At 39.7% G+C, this 21507-nt stretch overlaps 1 protein-coding gene across 2 annotated transcripts; it reads right to left on the bottom strand.

Moving 5' to 3' along the window:
- Nucleotides 1-1228: 1228 nt before the first annotated feature.
- Nucleotides 1229-20132, bottom strand: vg (transcription factor vestigial). Of its 2 annotated transcripts, none has more exons than XM_017177074.3 (8): nucleotides 19287-20132; nucleotides 16951-17843; nucleotides 11147-11639; nucleotides 9299-9709; nucleotides 2566-2657; nucleotides 2200-2402; nucleotides 2066-2127; nucleotides 1229-1975 (listed from the first exon to the last, which is right to left on the bottom strand). In XM_017177074.3, the coding sequence occupies exons 2-8, from the start codon at nucleotides 17044-17046 to the stop codon at nucleotides 1926-1928; spliced, it is 1407 nt and encodes a 468-aa protein (XP_017032563.1). In that variant the 5' UTR covers nucleotides 17047-17843; nucleotides 19287-20132; the 3' UTR covers nucleotides 1229-1925. The 2 variants fall into 2 exon arrangements, with proteins under 2 accessions (XP_017032563.1, XP_017032564.1); XM_017177075.3 differs by having other exon boundaries at nucleotides 16951-17837.
- Nucleotides 20133-21507: the final 1375 nt, after the last annotated feature.

Genomic DNA, 21507 nt, shown 5'->3' with positions numbered 1-21507 from the left:
ACTGTAAAATCTAAGACTTTTATGAACTTCAACTAATTTTTCAGTTAGAAATTTCAACTTTTGAGTAGTTAGAATACTATTTTAACCCATCAGCTATCCACAAAATGGCACTATATAAAGTGAAACTTGGCCGTTGAATCGTCTGCATGCTCGACTAAACTCAAGACACTCATTACCACACAATGCGGCAATAAACAACCAACAACAAGCTGGCCAGATCGAAAGTTCGGAAAGGAAGGAAGTTGAGCCGCCAAAAACGGAACCATCTGTCCCAGCACTTGAGTGACAACCCGCCGCACAAAAAAAACAAAGAAGGGCCAACCTGCAAAAAAGAAAGAGGTGAATTGAAAGAGTTGCGCAGGGAAGTTATTAAAAAGCGATAAACCCAGAGCAAAACGCATTTGGCGAATTGTTGAACACCTTGTGGAGCGGCAGCTCGTCTCCCCGTCCCCGGAATTATGGAATTCTTATGCTAAAATAATGGACCCGCAACCGGCCCCGGTTAGTGGTTCCTGGCTCATCGATCAGTAATAAATTTGTTGCCTACAACGACGTGGAACCGAGCAGTGGACAAAAACAGAGCATGAGCACGGGAGCGGGAGCGGGATCGGGATCGGGAGCATGTCGCGCGTTTGTTTTATTTCTTTAATTCATGAGCAGGATCGGGAGCGGAGGAGACCAACTGTTCACGGTCCGGCCAAGTCCGGTGAAGGTGCGTTCTGCCAACTGTGCGATAAGTCATTGAAAGTCAATGTTATATGTGGTCCAACTCCTCTTCCTACTTTCATTCAATAATAGCAAAGAGGCACTGAGAGGAATACGAGTTCATCCGGTTTCCCGGTCACCATTTCCAGTTGCCCAGTTCCCAGTTGCCAGTTCCCAGTCAAGAAGAAGTAGCAGGAGATTTTGGCGTCTTATTTATGACTTGTGCCACCACTTGGCTACTATCTGAGATTTGTGCTTTCATTAATTATGCAAGAGGATCCCTTCGGGTCGCGCTGGGTTCTCTTTTCGGGATGATAAATAGCCCGAGATTAATAAGGCGCCTGGCTAAATGGCGTGGAAAGCATTCAAAAGTCAACGATTATGAAATTTTGAGGGCTTATCTGATTGTCTGTTTGTTCCAGGGGTTAATCGGGGGAATGAAATCATTAAAATGAAACTAATTATGCATATCTTACCTTTGATTGTATCCCCTTTTCGCTCTTAAAAGAAACACACACACACATTGATTTTGTATTTGATTGTATTCAAATTCTTTTCCGTTTTATTTATTCATCATTTTTTTGTGGGCTTTTTCTGCTTGGCTTTTTTCAATTTGATTCTCTCGTTATCCTAGATTTTGTTGAAATTTGCAAAAATCGAAGTTTTAAACAAAATAAATTCTAACTTTGTTGTGTGTTGTGTGTGTATTTCAAAGTTTTTGCGTTAACTATACAAGAAATGTGGATTATTAAACGTTACCAACGCTGATTACGAATATATATATAAGTATATATATTTAGGTGTATATTTATATATAGTGTATAGTGTATATATGCATTATTGTATGTGTCTAAATTGCTGATATGGGATGCTAAACTTACAAAAACAAATGACGCCAGAAAAAAACGTGGTCTCGGATGCGCGAAAAATCGTTTGTTAATGTTTACAAGTTGTGCGTTAAGCTTAAGAATTATTTATATATATATATATATTTATATTTGTAAACGTTAAACATTATGGTAAATTAAATTAAATTTCAAAATCCTTTGCGTTTGTTATTGTTTTGCTCACACAGAAAAACACAGACTGCAGTTTTGCTTAAGAAGCGATTTCATTGGAGGCCGAGCATCCCCTCGACTGGGCATCTCTCCCGAGTCCAGAGTTTATACATTTTGCTGGGGGGGTTACCCTGGGCCTGTGCCACCATATCTCCGTGATGCTTAAAACCAATAAAGATCCTTTGACGACTCCTGCACCTGAGCCTCGAGGCCTGAAAGGGAAGGTAAACGAATTATAAGAAGGAAATTTACATCTAAACACTCTCTAGGAATATTGAAAAGCATTTCTAAAAACAACTTACCCGCCATTGTGGGATAACTGGAGTACTCCAGGGCATGGGCCGTCTGCTGGTCGTGGTGCAGCCTGCAAGGAAAGGAACCCCCCGGCAAGGTTGAGACCCAGTCTGGACAGTGTTTAAGGCAAGGGATGACTCACCTGGTGCTGGCATGGCTGGCATACTGCTGGGGCAGCCGGAGCAGGCTCCCGTACTGGGCCATGTTGTGGTGGTAGGCGTGGGCGTGGGCTGCGTGCGCGTGCGCCGCATGGGCATAGGAACCATAGTGAGCCGCCGCTGCATGCGGCACCCACGGATCGGTGGCGTAACCGGTGTCCGTCGCCGAGCCATACAAGTCGCTAACCTGCAGATGATATCCGATCGGATTACAACTTATTTAAAGCAGGACTGGGAAGAAGGAGCAGCCCAAGCGGAGGCTCCTTGAAGTAGTAATTGCCTCACGTATTGCAGGTAATCGCTACTGGCTACCGGCATTGTTATGGGTTATGGGACGGCCATGGACTCACCTGGGGATGTGTGGGCGCGGGTATGGGGTGCACGTAATTGCTGTTCCAGAACGACGGTGGGAAATTGCGGCTCGACATCGGGCTGTTGCTCTCTGCAAGCATACAAAATGGGAGAATCGGGTTGTCAGGCTACATCGAATAATACCAGTACTCGGAGATTATTGTTTAATCGTGCTAAAATTCACCAGGAATGGTAAGGACTATCAAACGTGGGAGAGTGCAAACATCTCGAGTGGTTCTTAAAATAGTTCAGAACGCTTTAACTTGATTTAAACAATAGTGATCTTTAAGATCTCTTAAGTATGTGAGTCTTGCCTATTTTTAATATCATTGTAAATAAATTTGTAATGTAAATTGTAATAGAATAATAATAAATCCATAACTCTAGATATTTGAAAACTTCTTAAGACCTTTTATAAATTATTTAAAATTTACTTTAAAAAATCAGACAATACATTATAAATACCATAGTACCTTCCAAATACCATATAAAACTGTTTAAATACTACTTAATACAATGAGAATTCCAGATATTTTAAAAATATCATACTTTTAATTCCATGAAAAGTCGCTTACCTTGCTAATTTAAGAGATTTGACATTACATTTAGGGACATGTGGATTGTTTGTTAAAAAAAAAATAAAATGAGCTGAAGAGTATTAAAAAATGAATACCAATAAATACCATAATATACCATAAAAAGTTCATAAGAACTAGGCTTTACTTTTAGTTCTACGAAAACCCTTCTAACTTATCGATTTAATATCTTTTACAATTTAAATATAGTTCCCATAGACCCAATAATTTCAAAATAATTGGATTAATAGCTTAAAAGCTCAAAATTATACACCAAAGTACACTATCTTTCTTGACCTTTTTAAAATCCTTCAAAAGTCAACTCCCATTGACACTTTCTTATACTTTTTAATTTTCCCAACAACTTTCACAAATCTTTTCCTAAAACACTGTATCAAACTAGTTTCTCGTCTGAATCAAGATTCTGCATTGAAAATTCTAGGAAAAAATAACTCAAAAGAAGCAATTGCCTGAAGGAACAAAGTGTTAAGGCATCGCCGCCTCTAGGGGCAATTTCCATTCACTTGCCGCAATGATTAACTGGCAAACGAGCATTCGAGCATCTCCGAGATGCCCGCGGATTGGGGCTGGGTTTCGCGGATTGGGCCAGGGATTCTCCATGGGCTCCGTCTCCGACTCCGACTCCGGCTCGGTGGCGGCGCCATGGCCTGTTGCAAATAACTGAGCGGAATGTTTTCGGTTGTCGTTCGTGCTCGTTGTCGCGTTGTTGTTCGGGATCATCACTTGTATTAAATGGTTGTAAATCTACGCGTTTATGAAATCGCGCAACGCCAGAGCAGCCAGCAGCAGGAAGACATCTCCATTATGTGTAATGGAGCTCCCTGAGGAGGAGAAGCTGCTGCCGGTCCCCCAAAACCAAAAATAGCAACTGCAATTGAGCGGCGGAAGATACCAAAAACTTGCATAGGCTTGCATTTGCGTTGACAACATTCCAAACTCAATTCGAGGGAAAAATATACAACAACTGGTGGCTGGCTGGCGGGCTTGAAGCTGGAGGATGTGGCTGAGGATGTGCCTCTGCCTCTGGCGGGGATGTGTGCCTGTGCCTGTGCCAGTGCCTCTGCCTCGGCCTGGGGATGTGTAATGTTTGTGCTTGGCTGCCGTCGCGATTCGACAACTTTGGCCGGCACGTTGGCGAGTGTGCCATGCATGCTGATGACTCCGACTCCGCGGCTGTGGATGATAATGACGAGGAGAGGCTGGTGGATACTGGGATACGGGTAAACTGGGTACTGGGATGCCATGCCGCGTGCTTCGACTCCTTTTTTATTTGTCGCAGCAGCCAACAGAAGTCATCATCCGTTGCCATTGCCATTCACTCACTCGCTCAGCTGAGGCCAAGGAATTCCCATTAATGTGCAAACAAGCGGACTGCCAAAGATATTTTCCTCTTCAGTCGTCGGCGGCGGCGGCTCCTTCTCGTTTACCATTTCACTTTCAGGCTTTCCTTCAGCTTCAAAAGCGAAAGCCGCATCGGCCGGAGTTTACCTGTCCTCTCACCTTTCACCTTTTGCCCTAATGAAGTGACCCGCTCTGGTTGCGATTTATGACCCGATAAGGAACGATCGCCGGCGTTGAAAAATGAGGACTCTTTCTACACTGGAAACATCTTACCATTTGCTTAAAATGAAACTCCTAAGGTATTTTTTGCTGGTGCATTGCAGACTTGGTGCAGAACTACAACATAAACAGCACTTAAAGCAAGGAAGTAAAAGAAAAGTGCTTAAATGAGCTGTTCTTTCGATTACATGCTTTGCCTGCAATGCACAAGCAAAGCCGCAATGAGTTTAACGGCCGTTTTGCTAGCTTTAAGGAAGCGGAAACCCCTCTTTCGAGCTCTGTTATTTTGTTAAATATTACAAAATACTACTTGATATTTTTCCGTTGTGCACTTTACACATATGTATCTGCATCTGCGGATGGTTGCGTTAAAGGTACCTGAAATATCTGCTTCTATATCTTATTCGGTTTCTGTTTCCGATTCTCCTGCCTGAGACTGCCTGCCTGGCTGCCTGCAGCGGGTGCCAAGGAATTTTAAATCGAATTCTTCGGGCATCTAATTAAATGCTCTTCGCAACGGAACAGAACAGAGCAAAACTGGCTGGGCTGCCACTGATGAATCGCGTATTTGTCTCCGATCGAGAAACCTAACGCAAAAACAGAGAGGAAAGTGCAAGCGTGCCGTGGCTATCGCTTCATCATCATCATTATCATCATCTCCTGCTGCTGCTGGTTCTGCCCTCTTTCGGTCTTGTTTTTATTTTTACTCATTTTTTGTATTTTGTATTTTTTTGCATTTTGCCTGTGTGTGGAGCAGTTAATTGAAATGCATTTTAAAATCGTAATGAGGAATCTATGCGGCATTCGGCATTGCCACCGTCAGACAACAACTGCTGAGGCAACAACATCAGCTTCGACCGCATCGCATTCCGGCGACATTTCATAGCACATTCCAACTAGCGATATACATACATATATCTGGGCATATATAGCACATATAGACGGCACAGAGCGCATTGCAATACGAGAAAAAAATTATATATATATGTATAAATGCTGAATAGTTTTAAGCGCACAAATGCAAATGTGTGTGCGCTCTCTCAAATAGACAAATGACCAAAATGAACTTTAAATACCATTAAAAAGCCATAAAAAAGAACAGGGAAAAACGACGGGCAGCAAAAGTAAACAATTTAAAATACAACAAATATCTTTGCTTTTGTTTGAATCGTATTTTAAGGGACAGATTCTAAATGCGGCAATGTGTGCCACTGTGCAGCGCCGACTGTAAAGTTCCCAAATGCCAAGAGCATCCTATTCTAGATAGGAATTTTCCATGCAAAGATCAAAGTTTCCTATAATACGGTGATTTTTATAAATTCATTTAAAATTTAGGCATTTTTAATTCATAATTGGGTTAATTGCTATTGAATTAGTACAGAGATAAAGCTTCAGCTTCATTTAAAAGATACATTTTAAGAGAAAACTCTGCCTAATTGTATCTAATTATAAATATTATAAAATACCTTAATGGGTTATATATTTTAATATCAAAATACAGTAGAAAATGTATATTTTAAGTTAAATAATGCCTCCTTCTTCTAAAACATCTGACTAAAGTTATAATTATAATACCCTGAGAGGTTATAAAAATTACGGACAAGAAGCTCAGAAACAGTTTATGCTGTTATGGTCTTCAAGATTAATATATAAACCCTTAAAATTTTTATTATACTGATCATTTTAGCAACACAAAACATCTAAAAATGTCTACAAAACATCACTTACTTCTCCTAGTTATAGATTTTCCAACAATTTAGTTAAAGACCCCCATTCTCCACTCCACTCTCTCTGCAAACCACTGATATTTGCTTACTTTCTGGTCTATTAATTGTCATTCTCCAGGAAACGGATTTTTTGATTTCAATTTCGGCAAGCCAATCAACGTAAATTCGCTGTTAAAAACCAGCGGCTGTGGTGAAAATTTCCAATTATCGCATAACGAATCGGGGGGAAAATGGGGAATTGAATGGAAACCGTTCGCACAACCGAAGCAGTAGTGGTGGTGGCATTTTCCCATCAAAGCAGAGGCGACGCGGGAATTTCGGGGGTAAATACGAGACAAACGAGGCAGCCACAGAAACTCAATAAAATCCCAGGTTTAACTGCAATTTGACGGTGTGGCAAAAAAAAGGAAATACACCCGCCCACAAAGAGCTCCAATCGCAGAAGGACTGGGGGGGGCATGGAGATTCGAAACACGTCCGGAAAATTAGCATTACGAGGCTGAAACTACCGACACCTGCGCAGCATGCAAATGCAAGGAAACCGAAACCGATAATTGATTGATTGAGCTACTGATGGCTATTGACCCATTGGAATCAACACAGAGATGATCATAATGAAAGGCTGGCACTTGACAAGGCTGACTTTGCTGCATATCAAGGCAATAAACAAATAAATATACAAAACAAAAGCCAAGTGACACGCAAAAAATGGCAAACACACATGCTGCTGGCGATGGCGATGGTGTATTTTTATAAAACGAGTGTATATAGTGGATATAGCTTGCAGCTGATAGACGACGGACAGGCAAAACAGACAGGCATGAACAAACGAAACGTTTATCTTCATTAAAGGAGGTAATTAATTTTGAAATCGAAAGAACAAGCGAGTGGCAAGTGGCAACTTGATTTATTTGTTTTATTCTGCAGCCGCCCCGTTCGTCGTCCCGTTTTGGTGTTTCACATTCACAGACATTTCACAAAAACTTGGCGAGGGGATAAAGTGGCATCTTAAAGTGATTCTACATATAGTATATCTGTATATATTTGCTTGGCAATGAGTGGAACTGAAATTTAAATACTTTAAATAGTTTTGTGCAAGGAAAGATGGATTGAAAGGGTTCCGTTTTATGAGAAATATATGGTATTTGCAGAGCATTTTTAATGGATTTTAAATGGTAAACTAAGTAACCAATTTATTAGTAATTAATTTGTAGCTTTCCTTTTCTATCTAGCTTACTTTTTCTTTCATTATTAGCCTCTAGGATCTTAAGGAGTCTTATATGTATCGCTTTTGTGGTAAAAACTTGTACAATTTTCAAGGCCATGATGCACTCCCAAAACCGACATAAACTTCCATATATAGATATACAGGGTCATCAATCAAGTTTTGAGCTGCCCCAAAAACCATGAAAAAGCCAACACTTGGATGGAAAGTTTTCGCGCTGCATTTCCCGGATTAGATCCATCCCCCGTCCCATAGTAATAGTTCCTTTCCCACATAGTCACACATTCCTGAAGGCATAATTTGCCTGTTGTAAATTTCCCGAGAACATTTTAATAACTTTGCTGGAACTGCCGGCGTATTTTTCACCTAATTATGCCCCCATTTCGGGGCAGGGGCGAGTGGGGCACCGCCGCAAATCGGGGCAAACACGCAAACTGACAGCCGGGACAAGTACATGACACGAGCGGGTCTTTGATCACACAACTCGGCGGAGCCTCAAATAACTGGAAATGGGGCCTCTGATTATCCTCCAGCTCTGGCACAGAACAAAAATGCACTTAAGAGCTCAAAAATACAAGATAAAAATAATTATAATCAATCAAAAACTGGGAAATTGTAAACTGTTTTGGATCCTAGAATCATTAGGTGTCTAAACTAGTTTCTATTGACACTTTTTAAGAGTTTTGGTAGTAGTAATTCCTCATAAGAAAATTCCATTTTAATTTTCATAGAGGTTTTAATTCTATTTAATTGAATTATGCTGAATAATTGTGATTTTAAAGAATATTGTTTCTCGTTTTACAATATTCAAAAGATTAACAAAGATTAATATATTTATATGTATACTTAGCTCTGTAGAATTCCAAGAATCATAATTATGTGCCAATATTTTGCAGAGGTCTTTAACATTTAAGCTCTTAATTAGCTTAGCGCAGAATGAAATGCGCAAAAAAATGTTAATTCGCAATTTAAGCATAATATTTAAAGATACTAAAAATTCTCCGTTGATCATATTTGATTTATGAGGCAGCCGTCAGTTCTTTTATCATCTGAGACTGTATTAATGGTTTAAAGTTTTTTAAATGTAAAATAAGATATAAAAAATCTAAAATGTTTATAACACACATTTTCTGCATTCCATTGTTTTCATTTTAATAAACAACAAATATTCCTTTTAATCTACATTGTTTATGTATTTTGAAAATTTTTTCCTACGACATAGGTTCTTTTTTTTTTAATTTTTTAATGCCTTGTCAAAGTTTTTAAAGCTGACATTTCTTTATAAGAGTCAACAACACATATTACAGTCTTATATTTCACTAATTTAAGACACCAATGAATACTAATTTCAGCCAGCAACTATTTTTAGTTTGACTATTTCATCCTTTTGTCATTGTTTGCTATATGGCATAATATTTACAGGTTTACTGAACGTAAAAATAACTAGGTGTTCAATCATAAATGTTTCCTCTGTATCCCCTTCTTATTTATATTAACTTAATAAACAATTGTTATGAATAAATACAAGATTTTCATTGATTTTCTCCCTAAGAAAGAAAGTATACTACTAAACCAGTTCAAAATCGTTATATTAACCATATTTAATCCTAAATTTACCACCTACCTTTAGTATCCTTGTTGTTGTAGTTGAGGGCGCGGGAAAAGTGCTCGTCCACCTGGCTGGCCGTGTCACCTGAGTAATTGGAGAACACAACGCAGGTGGCCGATAGATACTGAGCTTGTCCTTGACTGCTGCCTCCTGCACCGCCGCCACTGCCCATCGGTGGCTCCAGGCTGGGCTGATCCTTGGGAATGGCCCCGGTTCCGCCTCCTCCCGCTCCGCTACCGCCACCGCCTCCTCCGCCACCACCACCGCCCACCGATCCCGTTCCGCCCGCCGACGATGGACCGCCCGCCGCTCCGCTGCCCACATGCAGCGGATGGCTATGGGAGTGGGCGTGGCGCGGTGAATCCGGACCGGAGGAGCAGGATGATTCATTGTGATGCTGATGCTGCTGGGAGCCCACCAGGCGTGCTGGAAAATCCGCGAGAGAACGCAGAGAGAGAGTGGAAAAACTATTAAATAAGCGAAAGGCGAGTGAGCGTGTGCGACTGGGCCTGCTTACATATATAAAATATGATATAATTTATTGAATGCTAACTGGTTTGGAATGCCCGTGCGCCCCGCCAGCTATTTCAAGAATTTGCAAATTAATTAGCTACAAATGTGCGACGGCCATCTGCCTCTTTCACTCTGAATGAATTTCATCGGGCTGCCAAAATACAAAAAAAAAAAAGAAAATGGAAACTAAAAAAATTAAAACTGTTGCGCAAACATTGACATTGACAATATAAGTGAAGTAGGGCACGCACATGAAACGCCACAAAGCCAAATATTTCTTTATAATGTATATCATTAATGCCTCCGATTAACAAATAATTAATTAGTATCAAGGACCTATACCTTTTTTACTCATCAAACTGTGATCCCACTTTTAAGTTTTTAGGTTTAAAAACTCACTTGATATGGCAATTTCTAGACTTGTCATTAAGCGAATCATTGAATTACTTTGCCATAATTTATTACTAATTTTTCAAAAAGAATCGTGACTTTGATTACTAATAGATTCAATAGAAATTGTATTTATTATGTCCAGGGTTTTAATGTATAATTCTTGTAGCTTCTCTATAGAAACTTAAAGCTGTTGATAAAATTAATATTTAAAGATGATACCAAATATATGTAATTTTGACAGAACCTTAAGAAGTATAGTATGTTGTTGATTAAAGAGAGAAATAAAGAACAGATACAGTGGCAGTTAAATGTAAGATACTTTTAACATACACGTACATACATACGACGTTGTGTCTTCTCCCACAGGAACTTGGGTAGCCTACGGCATGGCTTTAGTATGACTTTTGCATGACTTTTGCATGACTTTTGCATGACTTTTGCATGACTTTTGCATGACTTTTGCATGACTTTTGCATGACTTTTGCATGACTTTAACATGATTTCATGGCTCAATAATTAGAGATGATACTAACTATACAAAATAGGAGCAAATTTTTGATTAAAAAGAAACTTTTAGAATATATAAAGGATCTACAAAGGCAGTTGAACAGACACATACAAGTAACATTGTGTTTTTTGATACAAAAGCTTGGACATAATTTTTTATGGGTGTTGCATGGCTTGGGCATGACTTTAACAGGATTTGAGCAAAACTTCGGAATGACTTCTGCATGCCTTCGTCTCGTTTCTGTTGTAAAATGATCACTTTAGGGCAGCACATACTAAATGACGAATCTGCAAGGACTATTTCCTATCCTTCTGTTTATGATTCCACAATTTAAAGGCTAAATTGTAAAATACTCCCAAAGAACATTCTAATTACTCTCTTACATACAATATAACTTAAAAGTACCCCTTCCAAATCCCGCCCATTCTGATCCCACCATCTCCACTTACCTTCAGCTTCGCTGCGCGGCACGATGAGATCCTCTTCTTTGGTTTGGTGCGTATGCGGGTGCGTGTGTGTGTGCGAGTGCGGGTGCGTGTGCGCGAGGGAGTGGGCATGGGCGTGGGCGTGGGCATGACTTCTGCTGTGCAGCGAGTGTCCAGCGGTGCCGCTAAGCACCGGACTCATCCCCAGGCCGACACTGCCCACACTGCTGCTGCCGGGCACATTGGTGCCGAGCAGTCCGCTTGCCGGACCGCCGGTCATGCCGCCCATGCCGCCGCCGCCACCTCCCAGTTGCAGGCCGGAGGAGCCCGCTTGGTTGGCGGCCACTGCCACTGCTGCCGCCGCACTATTGTGGGCCGCCGCCGCCACAGCCGCTGCAGCTGCATTGGCGCTCACCGAGGCCGGGAGGATGGGACTGCAGGGCGAATGGGAGCTGCCAGAGGCGCTCGATGAGGCGGCCAAGTTGACGCCCGAGGACGAGTACAGATCCTGGTTGAACTGGAAAGGTGAGAGAGAAGGGGTAATTAGCATTGGGTTTAAGTTCAATAACTTCAGGTTAAGTCTATTTCATAAAGATTTTTTTAATTTCTGCAATTTTCTTTGAATATTCTGTTTGGTACCCTTGGAATCGGTTTGCTTTTATGCAATTACCAGGTACCCTTCCTGGTAGGATAATTGCATAAAAGCAGTCAGATGGACAAGGATTTTCTTTATATTCTTGATCAGCATCACAATTCTAGACGTCTCTGTTGGACCGTGTGAACAAACAGGACCTTGCGACACCAAGCACGTGCTTGTTTGTGCTTGTTTTTCTAATAGTCTGTCATAGCCGTCTCTAGCTTTCCTACTTGTTACATTATGAAGCTGCAAGTAAAAGTAAAGTAAAAGAAATGACTCCTTGTTGGATAAAGGGCGTTATAGCTTTGCAGACCTTGTGATATCCGAGATACCCTTAACCCGTCGACCCATTTGGGGTGAACTCATAAGTGGATTCCCGAAAGGTCGGCCAAGAGGAGCGTAATGAGTTATGGGAGGCGTTGCAGCAAATTGAAAACGACACAATTCGAGAATTTATGTTGATGGAAAATGCGAGTGGAGGCCATTAAATTTACGACCGTTTGGCGCATATTATCACGGACTACTCCGCCAAGGTTGCACCGCTTCAAACGGGTGGAGATTGTAGGGTTGGTTGGAGAATATATAGCACCCGAAGACGATAATCACGCCGCAATCTGCCGCTTAGCGAAGTGTCAAACATAATGCGGCGCTGGCGACGATTTACGAGCAACACCTCTGGGATCCATCCCCCTTTTCCGTAGCAGTCCCCTCCTAATGAGGCCCATTAGCGGGCTCCCTATGTAGCTGGTAGCTGGAAGATAGCCCCTACTATAACCCCATGGAAATCGCTGCCGCCATGCCACATTTGCCGCCGAAAAGAAGCTAAATTCTAAATTTAAGTGTAAACTGCCAGCGAAGCGAGCCGAGGCGAGGCGAGACGACCCCTGCTCCTCCAGTTCATAGGCGCATGCCAATTATTATCGCGTCCAAGGGTTAATAATGGGTTAACCGGGCACGAACCATTTGGAGGAGTGCATCCATTGACAGCAGCCCTGATTTACGAGCGCCAGATACAACAGCTGGCCCTCTCTTGTTAGCAGGCCACTTAATTAGATAAAAGCGCTGAGTCAGCCCAGAAACTCCTTTGCAAATAGATTCAGATACAACGGAGCAACAAATTGAGATACTACAGCCGCGCAGGGATAAGGAGCAGCAGCATCAGATACACTTGCCGCAAAAATGCGACAGATCATGTATCTGCATCTGTCACCGGGCTTAAGCACATAATCAATGCGTTCCGCCTTATCGCCCAACACTATCAGCGACGACAGCCCAAATTGGAGGCGGAATACCGGAATCCCAGGCTGTGGGACAGTGGTGAGGATCGGGAATCGGGAGTCGCGAATCGAGCATCGCGGATCGCGGATCGTGGCCAAAGTGCAGTAGCGTAGGCGAAACAATGCCCAGATACTGATACAAAATGCGCAACAGCATCTGCATTTTTATTTGAACACCGGAAAAAAACATTTAAGTAAATAAAATTGTGTCATTTAAATGGGATGTGAAGCTGTATTAATTATAGGGGATCATTACCTTACTGGATTGTATATATTGATGTAATTTGTCAGGTGAAAAGAATACTTTTTGTATTTCAAACTGTGATAGGTGGTTATATTATATATTCAGGAATTTTTAAATCAAATGAATGACCACTTTTTTTTATTTATTTATATTTGGTTATATTAAATTCATAATTTGTATACTGTTTTGGTTCTTAAGTAGTGTCCAAACCCATATTATTTCCCCTCTATATATGTATATTATATTATCTTAATCTTATCTTATTAACTTTATGTTTCGAATAAATACATATTGTATTCAAGGATGTTTTTTAATTTTCCACTCAAGAAAACCCTTCAAAAAATTTGTATTTCCTAAGATATGAATTGAGTTAATTCTTTATTTGTGTTTTTTAACTCGAGGTGCAGTAAGCTACTTAATCCACATAAATCAAGGCTTTACAAGGATCTTTGGTTTCAGTGTACAATTATTTGGGCCCTACTCAAGGACCTTTTCACTAATAATGATGATTGGTCTCAATTTTGTAATACAATTCAAATAATATTTATTTGTAAGTCTCACAGACATATTTTTCAAGACATTTACCTTTCTTTTTAAGAGCAAACCTAAGGCCAAAGGATAATTAAAAACTTTTAAAAATTATTAAAATAGGTATATAAGTAATTTTTGCTCTCAACATTGCTTGATTTTCCCGCAGTGTATCTGTATCTGCTGCAGTGTTATTAGCTGCAGGCGATATGTCGGTTATGCCGAGCAGTCAGACTGCCGATCACACGGCATAAATCACCGGGATCGGCAGACGAACCAGCGACAACTTTTCGGGACCCTTGACTTTTTCTCTACTTCTCAGCTCCAAGCTCCAAGCAGGCTGTGGAGTTCCAGCTCCCTGGTTTATCTGCGATCGGTTGACAAAAGGCCCCAAGGATCGGAATCGGTATGGTTATGTTATGGCGTTGGGAGCAGAGCGGGACAGAGCCCGATCGGCAAGAACTAATGGCGATACACACAATAAATTAACCGAACGGGCCCAAGGTTTTTGTTTGTTTATTTGTTTTTATTTTTTTCGGCCAAAGTGTCGAAAGGGCGGACAAAAATTGTGCGTTTTTGGGCCGAAATAAACCGGTCAGCCAGCTGAGGATGAGGATGAAGATGAGGATGAGGCTGCTCCGAAGCTGCTGACTCAATCTGCGATTGGCTCTGCGGCGGAGGAGAAGCCAAAGCCGAAACCGAAACCCAATACAGGAGGGCTTAGGTTTATCGCGGCCGGTCGGTCCCTCTTTATGGGCATGCAAAAGCATAGAATCAGAATCGTGTCGTATCGGTTACTTACATAAAAGGCCAATTTCGATTTGGTGCCGCGGCCTTGTATAATTGGAACTTGCGACACAAGAATTTCTTTGTGCCCAGCGACAACGGCAACTGGCTGGCTGGCAGTTTCATTTTGGCCCAGCAGCCACTTGGCCATGGCCACGGTCAGGCTCAGGCTCTGACTTGGACTTGGACTTGGACTGAGACTGACCGAACGGATCGTGAGAACTTTTCTGTACTTGTCACAGAAATCACAGCGAAATCTTCGAAATCAATGTTAGCAAAAAGGCGGAGAGAGGCGAAAACAAAAGCCAATATTGAGTCGCGGAATTCCTTGAAATGTTTCCCTTTTTTTTGTCTGTCCAACAGACCGCTTCTGCTTTATTGTTTCGGGTTCCCCAAATCGATTTGCGTTCTGCGTGAATTCTTATGATTTGTTAGAAGCGTCTAATTATTCCAGTCCCGAGCTGGCCCCAAAACAAATTGACGACGAGGAGGGGGCAGCGTGGAGGCTTGGCCTTGGCCAGCACCGAAAAGAGAGCCATCAATCAGCCAGGACTGCGAGGGTCCTGGCCAGCATGACTCATCAACGGTGCTGCTTTTTCCTTTGACGAAATCAAAACAATAAAGTAGGATGCCGACAGAAATGGAAACTGAGGATAAGCAATGGCCACAATGGTACTTCCCAGAAGTACTTCCTCTTCCTGTGCCTTTTCCTTTGACAAGTGGCTTTGTGTGTGTGTTTGCTCGCATAACTCACATTTAAATTTAATTTTTTATGTAACCTACTAGAAACAAATCAAGGTCCGCAGAGATACATTTAAAAATTAATTTTGTATAATATGTATACGCTTGATATATGTCTGTTAATATTACTTATTCTTTTACATGAATTTAGTTTCGTGAGTTATTTTACCTTGCTCAAATAGAACCTGTAATACTGAAGAAGCACATTGGTACTGTCTTTTTAGCTTTCTGTTTATTTTGTTGATTTATTTCGAAAGGAAATATCTTGTGGAATAATTGAAATATGTATACGTCTTTTTTCTAAATATGATTTAAAAATTTTAACTTTGTACTAAAAAGGACAACTATATATAGTTCATGAGTCTATTATAGTTTTCCTAATAAAATAATGTTATAGCAAATACAATATTGACTTTTAAGAAATACTTATTTGCATTGATTTACTCTTGCTTATAAAGACTAAACTTAAAAGAAGACAAACACTAAACTACATTAAAATTCGTCGTACGTCCAAACGTTAGCCACAATTTTCCACAACTAATTTGGAATTAAATATATAGTATAGACCCCGCAAAGTTTGGACATTTTTAACACCTTTTTATGTGCATTAGCCACGAAACCCCTGGCAGCAACTTAAGCTCAAAATTCAGCTCGCCAAAAATGTTTAAGCCACCATTTTTGACATCGCAACTTTTGGGAGTTGGTTTTTATTACTTGATTGATTTTGCTGTGACAGTTTTTATGAAGACACCTCTTAACCAAGCTTTAATCTTTGGTTAAATACATAATCCTTGCTAATTTTGGGTCAGATAGAAACCTACTCGGAATTTACTAAGCCTTAACATATTATTTATTCCACTCCCCTTAAATATAAATTAAATATTTATATGCTTATTTTCTTGAATACAAATCAGGCATTTGGACAAATCATTTATTTCACTCTAAATAAAAAATAATTATTTAGAAAAAAAATACATATAAAACTCAAAAATTCACTATTTACGACTGGTTTTTCGACCAACTGTTGCCATTACTTGGACTGATAAAGTCCCGTTAAGAAAATTAACCTTATTATTAAGTCAAAGTAAGAGCTAATCTGGACCCCTTCAAGTCTTCTTCAACTCGGAAAAATAACCGATGATTTTATATAGAACACTGAAGAAGGAAAGTGCAACATCACATCTGTTTTGACTATAGTACTTGTCGCTCCTTAACAGATCTCTGTTATTCATTCTCGTTTAGATAAATTACAGGCGACAGGAAAACTGATTTGATTTTAAGATGTTTACCTGACCTTTACTTTTTTCGAACAGAACAGAAACAACTATAACAGCTGTTTAACATTTTAGTGCCTGTCAGCACTCTTTTGTTCCTGTTACTGTTAAGATTAATTACAAGCGTCTATAAACCCGATTTACTTTAACATTATGCTTAACAGGTCTTTCTGCGAACTATGTTGATGTTAAGCTAACAGGTACTTTAAAAATAAGAAGACTTTGTATCCATACATAATTATAAACCATTTTTTTATGGTCTCTCTTTAAACTCCTATTTTTCTAGAAAGCTATTCCCATTACCTAAATATTAGTAATTAAAAGTTGCAGAAAGTACTCACCCTCTCATACTGGTAGAACGATCGACTTGGTCCAGCGCGCCCGTACAGATATGGATAGTAGGCACCGTACATAACTTCGGGGCAGGACACTGCCATCGTAATTGCGATTGCAACGGCAGCTCAGCACACACAACCACTCAGTCACGGATGGATATCACGGAGTCGATTCGAAATTCGCGCACGGGGATTAATCACAGTTTTTGCAGCGACGTTCCGAATTGGAATAGGTAAATTGGTATTGTGTATTGGTATTGTCACTTCAATTCAGTACGAATTGGATTTGTAATCGATATCGTTATCGGTATCTCCTCTGAGCGCGAGCGAGAGACAGTGATAGAGGAAATGCAGAGGGGGTCAGAAAGAGAGAGAGAGAGAGAGAGAGAGGCAAAAGCTGGGAGTAATTAATTATAAAACCGGCTCTTAAAGCGTGTTTTTTTCGTCGTTTTTATTTCTCCTGCTGGCTGGCGAAATTCCTGGAATGAAAACTCCGCTCGGCTAATTATATTTACATATTGTAAAACACCATCGCGTTTGTATCAAGAGCTATAATTGCTTTTCGTCTTCTTTTTGTTTATGTTTCTTTGAATTTTTCGCGGTATTTACGTTTCTTTTTTCTTCTCTTTGCTATTTGCAAACTTCTTTCTATGCATTCGCCATTCCCGTTTCTTTTTTTCTTCGCTCTTTAACTTTCTTCACTTGTTTTTGCTTTGTCCGCTATTGTTGTTGGTGTGCAGGCAATTGCAATTATCATTTCCACATTGTTGATTGTTGTTTTGTTTTTCTATTTTTTATGCCATTGCCGCCATTCCCTTTGGCGTTGGAACGTCAATTTCGTTTCCCATCCGCGTTTCCGCCGAAGAAGTACAAAGAAGAATTGCCTCCGCTGGCTGCAACTTCAGAAGAAAATTAAAGGGAGAGAGAGCAGGAGAATTGCATTAACAATTTGTTAATTGTTGCAAAAAAAATATATATATGTATACTCCTAATACACAATGCAACCCCTTTCCAGCGCTTTTTTGCATGTGTGACCGACCTTAATCCTGGGATTATTATTCGAATCAATAGTATCAAAGTATTTAAAATGGTTTCGCATGTAAGCAAACAATGAACACGTCATATTTTATGACGTGGAAAAATTCACAACGTTAAGCTTTCATCTAGAAACATTAATAATAACAAATGCGTGTTCACAAGCGATGTTTAAATATCTTGTGGGTTTGCCTCGTGTGGAAGTTTATCGAGCCAATAAAAAGAAAATTAGAAAGGGAAATAAAACAATAGGAAAAATAATTTAAAAAAAAATAATTTTAAAATACATTCGTCCGACGGTAATTTAATTGTTATCCTACTTAACAATAACTTTAAAAACAATGTATTTTTGATTCAAAATATATGAAAATTTATTAAAGGATATTAAAATGTACTTTTTTACTTTGTAGATAGATTTACACATAAAAAACTAATCTTCATTCGATACTATTGAGTATCTTTTTTATAAGATTCTTGCCAATTTTATACTGGATCTTACTAAAAAGATGCTAATTTCTCAAAAGTGTAGATCAATATGAACTTTTTCCTAGTTTAGCTAAAATAATATACTAAATAAGTTGTAAAGTAAAGTTTTTTATACAGTTTGGTATTAATTTGACATTTTTTAATATTAAATTGATACTGAAAATGTATGTATTATGTTATTTTAAATAAAATCAAATCTATAAAATTATTCCAGACAATTGTTTATGTTATTTAGTTATTATAAATCCCGTTGAAATAGCTTTTTAAATGGAACCTAACTCATATTTAATAAACTAACACATTTTTAGTATTGTTTAATCAAGGGGCGATAATTTAAAATGAGAGGTATGATATAATCAAATACTGAAGTATGCTAAAAATAATTAACAAACTTAATTTAAAACCTTACAGGTGTTTATAACGTAAAATAAAATTCTTCGGTAATTATATTACTTAAATGTAGTGAACAATTTTGCATTAATTCTCTGAAAATATTCAAGAGTCTAGTAATGAGTGATATTAAATCGAGAAAATAATTTAAAAATACAGCTTAGACCGACGGGATTTTAATTTTTTTCGAGGGTCAAGAAAAAATTTATAAATATAATTATACTATATACATATATGTACATATTTATGTATGTAGTTTTAAGGTAGCATTTCCTTACAACAATTCCAATGAAAACTAAAAAAAAATCAATACTCATACCAATTGCATTCTTAATAAATATTCCAATTGGACGTTACCTTCTTCTAATACCTTCATATTCCCGATCCAATTAGACCCTCCCCTTCCCTTAATTTCAAGCACAAAAACTTACCAATTGAAATTGTAAAGCGTAATCCAATAAGGGCAAGCTTATTATTATTATCTATTATTGTTGTATTTTTGTTTAAAGTACACTTTTTGGAACAATCGCAGGTAAAGAGATTCAACAAATTCACAACTCTTTTTCCATTTTTTGATTTGATTTAAACTGACGTTTGGCTTTGTTTTAGTTTTGCTTTCGTTTTCGCCGCAGCCGCTATTAATTTGAATAGTAATTGAAACTGAAGCGCTCTGGGAATTCGCACGTGAATATTTGAGATTTCGCAGCAGCTCTGCGTATTTTGATATTTATTTTTAGCCGAGTAGCAAACATTTGATCGGCGCACTCAATGAAAATATTTTCGCTAAATCCACAAAATGCCAAATTCCATAAATTCTTGGCGTCGCGCGAGAACGAGAAACAGCGATGGAGCGAGCGAGATGGAGGCGGCGAGGATGAGAGCGGGAGCAAGGGAGAGGGAGCGGCGGAACTTGCAGCATCCGCGGAAATCTCTGCCGTTTTCTTGCCTCGAATTATAACGGCGCACTATGTTGGAAAACAAATGAACTGCACTTGCCGCGATCGCTCACAGTGGATTTCGGGGATTTTTTCGCTTTTCACTTCAGCGATTACAGCTGGCGCGGAAAAACGGAGAATCGGAGAAGCGAGAGACACACGAGAGCCCGGCTGCTGCTCAATCGGAAGAGAAAAAACCAACTGGCTAAAGCAGCGGTAAATCCAACTGCAGCGGTCGCAGCAGTGGCAGCACGGCGGCAGCGACGCCGGAGCAGAGTCGAAAACAAAATGGCAATTTCAAGGCAACCAGCTCTCGCTCGCACACCGCACGAGTTCCGCCGGCCAGAGCGAGACGACTAGTGTGCGCGGCCAGGCACCGCCTACTTGATTGTGTTATTGCTGTTGTTTCAGTTGTTGCGGCTGCCGTCTCAGGACACATCGGCGTGGTGTGAAAATAAAATGGAGTGCGTCTCAATTGTCTTCAAGTAGACGAAACTCCTACACGGTGAATTTGTGCGCCTGCCTCAGTGTGTGTGCGTGCTTGTGTTTGATTTTAAAGTTCGACAAACAGATTGAAAGGAATTCGCATTCGCCTTCGTCGTCGTCGTCGTCGTCCTTTTATTCTGCACCGAAAAGTATGCGCCAACTGTGTCAACAGTGCTTGCAGTGCCCCGCAGTTCGTTCTCAACTCTGCCCGGAGAGCCTCCTCCTTCCAACATTTCCTGCCCCGCCACCCGAGCACCGTGACGTATACGTATTGATAATAATCTGATTGCAAATGAATACAATTTATTGTGCCTGCTCCTTTTCCCCGTTTTATTTCGCTGCTGATACCCGGCTGACAAGGTGCAGGATGCGGAGCAGCTACTGGCTTTGATTGCTGCAGTCAAGATTACGAGTTCTCGGAAAGAATAACAACAAAACATATTGAAAAGTCACGCAAATAGAGGAAAGCAGTCCAAGATAAACGGTGTAATTTCCAGGCTGCTTTCATAAAGTACTCGTAGGAAAGGGTTTTCATTAATGGTATATTGCTATTTATAAACTAAACAACAAATCAGTAAAAATTAAAACCTCTAAAAATCGTGAAGGTGTTTTAAAGTATTTTTTAACTCTTAGATTTTTCTTTTTATTTTTAATCCTTGAATTTTTATAAACGTTGACGAATCGAAGGTTTATGACGCTTTACTTTCCTCAAGTTTGAAGGCCACATTGGAAAATTGGTCCCCTTGATTAAAGCATAATTGCCGTTAATTATACGTAATAATTCAATAGTGATCGCGGTCGTCGAGTGGGACCGACTGTGTGAGATACCCGGTAACCAAAGCATTTCTTGAATTTATGAGAAAATTAAATAACAGGGCGAAACGATGAAGAAAATGTTGACTAGTTAAGGAACTTGCTGCTAGGAACATTTACATAAGGAAAACTGTTGCTAAAACATTTATTGGTGCTTCATTCATTGCAGAAGTTCAAAATACTCAGTAACGAAGTTGTCCAATAACTTCCATGTTTATTACTTTTGCACATGTTTCATTTACTCGAAACGGTAATTATGTATGTACATATGTTTGTATGTACCTTAGTTGCTGTTTTTTCTGAATTGTGGAGCGGAAAAGAAGGTTGTCAAATTTTACACAAATTTTAAAGCTCTAGTTCTTACAGTCTCTTCTGAGATATTTTGTTTCATAAAGACTGACTGACGCACTACTTATAG

Source organism: Drosophila kikkawai, chromosome 2L, assembly GCF_030179895.1.
Source record: "Drosophila kikkawai strain 14028-0561.14 chromosome 2L, DkikHiC1v2, whole genome shotgun sequence".
NCBI lineage: Eukaryota > Metazoa > Arthropoda > Insecta > Diptera > Drosophilidae > Drosophila > Drosophila kikkawai.
Note: the sequence above shows the minus strand (reverse complement) of the source record. Positions and strands in the feature narration are given on the sequence as shown.

Coding starts and splice junctions, on each gene's coding strand:
- vg (XM_017177074.3), bottom strand. CDS start 17,046: ATGGCAGTGTCCTGCCCCGAAGTTATGTACGGTGCCTACTATCCATAT. Junction 9,710..11,146: donor GCCGCGCAGCGAAGCTGAAG/GTAAGTGGAGAT, acceptor CGGATTTTCCAG/CACGCCTGGTGGGCTCCCAG. Junction 1,976..2,065: donor CAGTTATCCCACAATGGCGG/GTAAGTTGTTTT, acceptor CTTCCCTTTCAG/GCCTCGAGGCTCAGGTGCAG.